Source organism: Centruroides sculpturatus, unplaced genomic scaffold, assembly GCF_000671375.1.
Source record: "Centruroides sculpturatus isolate CEXI.00-Female unplaced genomic scaffold, Cexi_2.0 scaffold1160, whole genome shotgun sequence".
Taxonomy (NCBI): domain Eukaryota; kingdom Metazoa; phylum Arthropoda; class Arachnida; order Scorpiones; family Buthidae; genus Centruroides; species Centruroides sculpturatus.
In genome coordinates, this window is record NW_019385617.1 from 94,159 (window position 1) to 103,967 (window position 9,809).

The 9,809-nt window shown below is 26.2% G+C and overlaps 1 protein-coding gene across 2 annotated transcripts in view; it reads right to left on the reverse strand.

The window, feature by feature from the left end:
• The window catches only part of LOC111640622 (PH-interacting protein-like), an 88,574-nt gene that overhangs the window by 29,884 nt on the left and 48,881 nt on the right, over positions 1-9,809 (reverse strand). For both annotated transcript variants that reach the window (XM_023386660.1, XM_023386659.1), the window contains exons 9-17: positions 9,462-9,562; positions 9,072-9,142; positions 5,935-6,038; positions 5,134-5,273; positions 3,053-3,206; positions 2,821-2,955; positions 2,434-2,562; positions 2,135-2,360; positions 1,551-1,727 (exon numbers count right to left, since the gene is read on the reverse strand). In XM_023386660.1, coding sequence (XP_023242428.1) covers positions 1,551-1,727; positions 2,135-2,360; positions 2,434-2,562; positions 2,821-2,955; positions 3,053-3,206; positions 5,134-5,273; positions 5,935-6,038; positions 9,072-9,142; positions 9,462-9,562 — 1,237 coding nt within the window. The remainder of the gene's footprint in view (positions 1-1,550; positions 1,728-2,134; positions 2,361-2,433; positions 2,563-2,820; positions 2,956-3,052; positions 3,207-5,133; positions 5,274-5,934; positions 6,039-9,071; positions 9,143-9,461; positions 9,563-9,809) is intronic.

The following is a 9,809-nucleotide window of genomic DNA, read 5'->3' on the forward strand; positions in this document are numbered from 1 at the left end:
AGCAAATCCCTGCCAACTTAAACTTCATATATATCAAACAATTTTTTTGAAAACTGTACAGTAATTTAAAATTACTTTACAATATAAAAATTATAATTAATGAATGTTTTAGATATCCAGAAGTCTTTGAATAGCATACATGACTAAAAATTGTTAATCAAAATGAAATTTCAAAGAGATTTCAAGTATGAAACAGGAAAACCACAACATTAAAATCATCTGAATTTTAAAGACATAAATCATTCATAAAAAGGATTACAAATGCATAGAAAATGACAAATATAAACCAATCAATAGCATTCAATGTTATGACATAAATGCTGATCTTGAACAAATTAACATAAAAATTAAGAGAAATAGAAATAAATTATTTTAACCCATGTCAGGTACCATAAAAAAACTTAAATTTTTGGTACCATGGAATCATTCTGACTTCATGCAAAAAATAGTGATTATTGTTTATATTCTGACATAATTTACATTGATATTATTTACTTTTAACATTTTCCCCACTTAGAAGTATTTATAATCATATAACCCATTTGTTAATTGATAATTGTTAAAATTATTAAATGACACAAAATTGTTAAAATTTCATGTAAATTCCAAAATTCTTTATTTAATCTATTGAAATAATTCATAGATAAAATCTCTTTTCACAATCCTTACAGATGATTTTTTTTTTTTTGTGATTAATGCAAACATAATTATTTCATTTATTGCACTGGCTCACTATCTTTATTTATGAGATACAGGCGATATCTTGAACTTTTAGTCTCTTTGTGATTGTGTTGAACATGCTGGAACTTAACTATCTGTTTTAATACCAATGTAAGATATTCTTGAGTGACGTGAATTGACAATGCTTGATAATATGTAAATTCATTCATCAAGTGTATAGGTTATATGATTGTTCTGACTTGTTAGTTTCTTACTAAACTGTAATTAATCCAACATTGAAAGAACTAATGAGTCATACAAGTAATTAATATCTATTTCTAGTTTTATTCTAACAAACAACATAAAATCCACTTTAAATGCTATGTAAAAAGCTACTATGGGTCTATATGACCCCAAAATTGAAACATACAATATCTTAAACCAATAAAGCAACATAAGTCTGCTTCCATTCGTGTATACATTGAAGTGGCAAAAGAAAATACATAAAGCAATAAACCTGGAAAATTAACCATTTCCAGGTTATTTCAGATCAAAATGATTCCATGGTACCTGAATGGGTTAAAATCAAATAAAAATAAAATTAAGTTTCTGATTAAGTCATAAGGTCACAGCACAATTTTTTCTTCAAGATTTGATACACCCAAATGGAATCTAATGATCTCTGTTATTACATTAGCAAGTAGTTTAATTTAACCTTAATCAATCAGATTTTAAAGTAGGAAAAATAAAGAAAAAATCAATAATTTACAATTAGTAAAATAACAGCATATTTTCTCAATGTAAATCGCACTGTACTATTATTGTATGTTTTCGTCATCTGTAAAATCTAAAATTCTCTATATAGAAAATATAATTAACTTTAAAACTACCTTGTTGAGCAGATCGGCTACGAGGAGAAAAAGGCTCTTGACCACTTCTTTCTCCTGCTTCGGCAGAACCTGCAGCTGCTTGTTCATGTTGCAATCGTTCAATCATATCATCAATAGTTGGACGATGTGGATCGACTACTTCGACTTGTCTCACAGGTTCTAATATTTCTGCTTCGCCTGTTAAAATAGAGCCATATTTTCAATAAGCCAAAATTAAAAAATGAGAAAAACCAACAAAAAATTTATATTACTAAAAACACAAAAATCTTTCAATGTTGTTTAATTAAATTATTTTATATATAATATATATATATAAAATAATTTATTGAATTTCAAACATTAATTGTATATACACAAATTTTTGAATATTGTTATTTTCAATATAAAACAAGCAACATTTTTAATTTAATTCTAAAATGTTAATTTACTTATTTAAAAAAAATTTGATAAAGATTATTAAGTATTAATGAAAAATATATTTAATGTAAAATTTTACAATATGAAATAAAAATAATTTAAAACAACTATATAAATAAATAAGTAAAAATTTAATGCCAGTTAAAAAACAAACACAAATATCTCACCATTAGCAGAAACAGCAATATATGGTATTAACTGACTATCATTGCAATTTTCTCTTCCAGGAACCAATCTCTGCAAATTAGGTGGATAAGGATTTCCATCAATATCCACCAGAAAGGGAGGAGGCATCAAATGAGGTGCACATTGTGTCTGTTCGTCTAATACATGATGATTAGCATCTCTAATTAATGGACGATAATCGGTATGAAAAAACTGTTCATCTGGAACCTAAAATTAAAAGTTCCAAAGTAAATATTCCAATAATTATCCAGTTTTACATTACTTAAAAAGAAATATTTACTTTTTTATAATTATCATTGGAACCATATCCAAAAATACTAAGATGACCATGAGAATCAGTTGATGCAAATATAAATCCATCAGGAGAAAATTTACAATCAAATACAGCACCATGCCCTTGACCTTCAATCTAAAAAATTAAAATTATTGTGTTCATTAATTATTTTAATATAATTGCAAACAATAAAATATCAGATATACATAATAAACAAAAAGTTTTGATACTATTAGACGTAAAATTAATGATCTTTTAGTTTAAAATTATATATAAACAGTAAATTGCACTAAAAGAATAAATGGGATACCATCTACAAACATACAGAATTAACAGACAACTTCAATATAAATTTTCATACAATTTATATAATTATGGTAATGGAATACTTACAACATTAAAGAAACTTTTTATAACTGTTCCAAGTGTTAAATCCCAAAGCACAATTCTTCCATCGTGTCCCCCACTTAAGAGGACACGAGGATCAGTAGGATGAGGTTCTAAAACAAATACTTCATCCTCGTGAGCCTAATGACATTATATTATTTTATAAGTTTGAAATTTAACAACATGGGAAAATTTTTATGAATATAATACTTGATAAAAAGAGAAAAAAACTACTCACAATTAACACATGCTTCAATTTCCCAGTATAAGAATCCCAAACTTTCAAAGAAGAATCATTTACAGCAGTAATTACAACAGAGTCATCAGTATTCCATCCAACCATTGTTACCCGTAATTTCTGTTTATTATCATCAATTTCATCTGTAGGTTTTCTATACAAAGGCATAAAATTACAAGTTGCATTCATAGAAATTACATAAATAATCAATAAATTCTCTATTGTTCTATGAGAAATTTCACACAACAGCAATAAAAAAAAAATAAAATAAAATAATAATAATAATAATAATAAAGTAAAAATTTTTTTAACAGGTTCAGATAAAATCATTTTTTGAGACAAACATATCTTTGGTGTCCATAGTACGCATTCAATTTTTACTTTATTTTTATTGTGAATACCATGTCAAATTTATCATGCCTACTTCTCAACAACTGAAAGCTCCAATATATAATAATACATTAAGAAGTTAATAATACAATTAGTTAAAAACTTTTATTTTATTAAAGAAAACAATAATTATTTGACATTTATTGCATAAAATGTATTCTTAAATTTATAAATTCTCAAATAAGTAGCAATTTTCAGATTTTTTCTTAATGAAAATCATAGCAAACATGCTTAGCACAGGAAAATTTATTCTATAAATTTATTCTATAAATCATATCCATGCTTAGCACAGGAAAATTTATTCTATAAATTTCATACATTGAGCTTTGTAAAGAAATCTAAAGTATAAAGTTAAAACTTTATACTTTAGATTTCTTTACAAAAAATTTTGGAGATTTTTCTCAACTGCAAATTCTTGACTTTCTCAACTATCATTCATCAGTAATTTGGGAATTTATGAATTTATTAACTATATTTGAACAAAACTGCAATATTTTACTAATTAAATAAGTCATTTAACATGTTATAGAGTAAAATTAATCTTTATTTTGAAATTAAAATTCTGATTATCTTACTAGCAAACACTTAAAGTCACTAAACAATATGTTTATAAGTAGTAATGTAATAAAATGTTTCTATAATACCTCACTTTAGGAATTGTATAGTTTCTATAACTTGCATAGTTTTTATAATTAGCATTTTCTTTAATATGAGGCAGACCTCAATAAAAATCTTGTAATCATAGTATACAGCAGTATTTCTCAACATCTAACGAATCGTTGCCCCCTTCAATGAAACCATTACGTAGTATCGCCCCCTTCACTTCAAAATTCCAATGCCGAGGGCCAAGGCTAACACCAAATTCATACTGCATTGAATAGACTAATAACTAGTATAATGTTATTTGTTTAATTATTGTTTGATATAACGAATAAAATATCTAATTATTCTTAATATGATGTTTTACTATATTGCCCAGATAATTGTTTTTCGCTCCCCCAAAATATAAATTGTTACAAATTGCCCCCTTAACATGGAAAAACGTCCACATGGGGGCAATATCGCCCCCATTGAGAAACACTGGTGTACAGTAAAATAAAACAATAAAAATAAACAATTGGGATATCGAACAACCTATTATAATGAATTGTTAAGTTGTAAGATTACACTGAAGTTTTATGATAAAAATGACTTTAAACTGAAAAATCATATATAACAGATATGTAATAGCATAAACCATAGTCTTCTATTCAAACAGCCAAGATCTAAAATGGAATTATCCAGTTAAAGTTCTAGTAGGATAAAAAAGCCAAATAGCCATTGTAATTTCAAAAAATTATTAAATAGATTAGACAATCATAGTTTAGTTGGAAAACAATATTCTATGTTTCATATTTTTGTATGATAATCAGTTTAATCCAATGCTAAAACTGAATAATACATTCACTACATTTTCAATTTATGAAATAATTATTAATTATTAATAAATTAATCTCGATATCAGTATAAATTCATAATGTAAAATTTATATCATCAATAAATATATTGAATATTATATTTTAATGAAAACATTTAAAAGTAAATTAAATTTTTTGCATTTTAAATTCACTAAAAGATGAAAATATTAGAAGCATTTAAAAAACAAATATAATTTATATATGATAAAAGAACATAAGTATCACAATATTTACCCTTCCAATTTGGTTGTCATCCTCAAAGTAATAGTATGCCAATGCTGACGTTCATATCTCCAAATAAGAGCAGTTCCATCTTTACTACCACTGATAAATCGGCATCCAATATTACTAAATTGCAAACTATCTACACGATCCTAAAATGTACAAATATTTATATATTAATAAACAAAATAAGTACTATAGAAAAATAATATAATAATTATTTCTTATGCAACTGTAAGTCATAATTTATATATATTTTTAAAGATACATAAGAATTTTTTGGGGATTTAGAGCAAAATTTCCTAATTTGGTTTGTAAATATTTTATACTTTAAAGATGTTTACAATATTATCCATTTATTGAAATCATAGATATTGATATCAATCATTTATTATTATCAGAATTAGAATGCCCCAAAATATGAAAGTTACATGTTTTTGAGAAAAATGAGTAATTTATCATCATCTATATAAAAATATTTCAAAATTTTTTGAAATTTTTTATAAAGTATACAATACATAAACAGTTCATTATGCTAAAAGTATAATTATAATCTAACAAGATTACTTGGCACAAGTAAAAGTTTTGAAATGAATATCTTGTAAAATATATTTTCTATTAATTTTTAAAAATAAAAATTTAATGTTTTAGCATATACAACTAAATATTAACAAATAATTGAAAGAAATGTATTCCATTAAATGAGATAAACAGTCATATAAATTTTGATTGTTCATTTCACTGAATACATTAATTAAACATTAGTAATAACAATTTATAAAGCAAGCATTAAATAAAAGCTATAATACTCACAGAATGAGATTCCATTTCTAAAATTTTTTCTGGTCCATTGTTCCCTAAAATATTATAGACCCGTACATGATGATCAGTACTACCTGTAGCAAGGAATATTCCCCCTGTAAATAAAATAATAACCAAAATATTAAATTCTGTAAAAAAATTTCAAAAATTACACTTAAGTTTTCTGTAATTTACACTGTTACTCAAAATCAGTCTTATACTATATATACTTTTAAATTTAATAAAATATTTATTGCCACAAGCTAATGCAATAAATTATGATAAATTTGTAGCAAAATATTTTTAAAAAATTAAAGTAAATTGCAATTAAATTAACTGGGTAACAATGAACACAAAAAAAGACCTTAACAAATTAAGAAACTTTTATCTCACAACAAGAAACTATGGGCCAGGTGGCTGAGTGGTCAAGGTGACAGCCTACCACTCTGGCAGATCAGGGATTGAATCCAGATGGGTCAAAAAATCCACAGGAATTTTTTGAGGAGTGATCTGACTAGATATGTCAAGCCCAGTCCCTCACCACCCAACTGCCCTATTTTGGGCCTGGTCAAACCCATAATTGGCTTGCTAAAAGAAGTTAGTGCACAAAAGGGTAAAAAAAGGAAAAAAAGAGGAAAAACTATAAGAATTAAAAAAGTATAGATTTGTACATTTCAATTTTATTTTATATTCTTGAACTAAGCATTCATGATGACTGTTTGGTTCAAAAAGGATTAAAAAAAAAGAAGCATTCATCATGGATCTGAAGAGAAAGAAAAAAGACATTTTTCTACAGAATAGCCTGATTTTCTACATTTCAATCATGTTCTATATTTTGATTATAAAATTTTCACATAAATTATGTTACAATTAATAACATATTCAAATAATTTTATTTATAAAATATATAACTACTCTGAATATCTCTAAATATATTAGAAACAATTTGTATCATGAAAATATTGAATGATCATAATTAAAGTACCCTTCTTCAATGCTAAGAGGGATGTTTAGCAGTAAATGCAACCAAATCTGGTTTGATGATATTTCAGGACATGCAAAAGATACTTCCATGAAAAAATAATTAAAACTTGTCATCATACCAGTTTTGGTACTACAAGAAAAAATTTTATTTACACAAGACAATGAAGCCAAAAAGAGAACTTAGCTAAGCAGGGAATATTACTCAATGCATTTCATTCCCCATTATAAAGGTGTAAAACCTGGAGGTGATAAACAGTGTGTGTTCAATAATTGGCAGACTAACTGATCCTTTATGGTGCTTCTCACATGAAGTGTAATACTGTCTTTTAAGGCTACCAAAGATGCAACATGTTGCCACTTAATAAACTACTCTTTCTAAGTATTATCCCCACAAATAAAATTGCTTTTCATTTATTATAATGACAAAAGTGCTATAGTGGTGAGTTTTAGCATTAATTTTTTTTTGGAAATATTTTTGCATTTTCTAAAATGTCACCATACCAAATTTGATTGCATATGCACTACTAAATCTCTCTCTACACAAAAGCTTCTCAACTTATTTTTTATCACAGAACCCTTTTCACCTTAATAAAAAATGCTAGAACCCTGCAGATATCAACAAATTAAAGTATACTAGGTAGTTACTTTACACAAAAACCAAACCAAAAGTAAAATGACAATTAAATACAATCAAAATTAATTAATTAAAATTGAAATCTAATCAATTAAAAATTAAAATATTGAATGCAATTACCGTTTTATTAGGTTGTTTGAAAAGTATTGGGTTGTTCGAAAAGCAAGTTCGTTTTTTTTTCCGTGGAAAAAAAAAACAATATTTTTATAATAAATAAATTTTTATTGAATTATATATCAACCATTTTGGTCAAATACCTATTGTCATCGTTTCTCTATTGTCTATTGTCGTATTCTCTATTAAATATCTATTGTCAGTAGCATGATTTCACATTCATAAAAGTTTTGATTGTTGCTTACAAAAAACTGATCCAAGTGATTTTTGACATTGTCATTTGAAGTAAATGTCTTACAGTTAAAAAAAATTTGNACAGAAACTTCTTAGATTTATTAACCCTTTCCACAAATTCATACTGAGTCCACAGAGGAAGTTAACATTGGTCTTTTTGAGGAGTGAATTATAGACCTAAACTATAACCTGATAACAACAAATTTAATACATTTCCTTCGTAATGTGTAATTTTCTTTTTTGTTTGTGTGATCATTTTGCTTTTAATATATATATATATGTTGGATCATTTATAAGGTTATTATTTTGTTGATTCTCTAGCTTTGGTTTATGTTTTATTGTTTTTATGGTTTCCATTATCTTGTCAAACATTATATCATGATTTTGGTACATTCAGTTACTAATAAATTGGTCCACACTGTTTATAAAACTATAAGTAACTTTAGCATGAGTATAGTCTCTAGTTTATGCTAGTGAGTCCTGGAAGAAATCGGAAAACATCAACAGAAGGCTCGATATCTTCCAACAGAGATGTTTATGACAAATCTTAAAGATCCAATATTTAGACCATATCATCAATAAAGAGGTTCTCCAAGGAGTGGGATGTGCAAACTTCATAACATTGTTACCCATAGAAGAGTTCGATTAGCAGGCCACGTTTTTCATATGGAGAACAATAGGATCCCTAAGACAGCCATGAAATGGGTTCCTCCTGGTCCCAAATGACCACAAGGATGCCCCAGGAATACTTGGCATAGAACTTTTCTCCAAGATGTGAAGATGCTCAATATGATGTGGGAGGAAGCAGAAGTCCTTGTTCATAATCAAAATCAATAGAAGATAATTGCTAAGTGCTACTTAGCATTGGAGGAACTACTACTACGGTTTCAGATCAAGTCCTTGTATGACAATACGAGGACTAGATCTGAGACTAGAACAATTACATCTCACATCCCAAATCTGCATTGGCACATTCATAAATCACTAGACTCAAAGGATCTTGCTGTGGAATCCCAAATTTTTATTGGCAGAACCATAGGGTTTTGTAAAACACAAGTTGGAAATCCTTGCTCTAGACAGTGCTGAATAGGAGTACTTTAATTACAGTCACCAAATATAATAAATTATTTTATAAACATACATATCTTTTTTATCATAAAAATAATTAAAAAATTATATATACCTGAACTGAATGAAGAACATATCATCTGCGCTCCAGCTCGATTGCGATCTGTAAATTTTAATGGTTTTGGACTGAAAGAATAAATATTTTTAATTAGTAATAAAAATCAAACCCAAGAAACCTTTAAAATTATTACGATGTTATCTTAATAATTTTAAAGTATAACAATCATTTATACTAATTTAAGCAAAAATAAATAAATAAATAAAAACAATTTTATTTTAGAAAACTGTTAAGAGGAAGAGGCACTTTTCAATGGAAAAATGTAACAAGTTTCTTTATAAATACATAATAAATAGAAGTTTTGAAATTATTCAAATTAAAAATTAAATAGCTTAATTTATAATTTCAGAATAATGTAATAATTAATTAATTTTAAAATATTCTTACTTAAATTCATTTGTTTTAATATTCCATTGCCAAAAACATACACAGCCATCATTTCCTGTAGATATGAGGTAACGCTGTTCTCCTTTTGGATATGGACAAAACTAAAATACAATAAAATTACACAAAATTTTTAATGAAAATAATACATATAATATATATTATTAAAAAAGTTATCATAGAAAGAAATATTAATGCAGTGAAACCTGTCTAAAAAACAAAACAAATATAATAATGTTCATTTTGTTTTTTAGACAGGTTTCACTGTATTATTTAATCTATATATATATATATATAAATGGACGTGTTTGTCCCTATATTTCATTCTGCAGCCAAAACTACACATCGCAC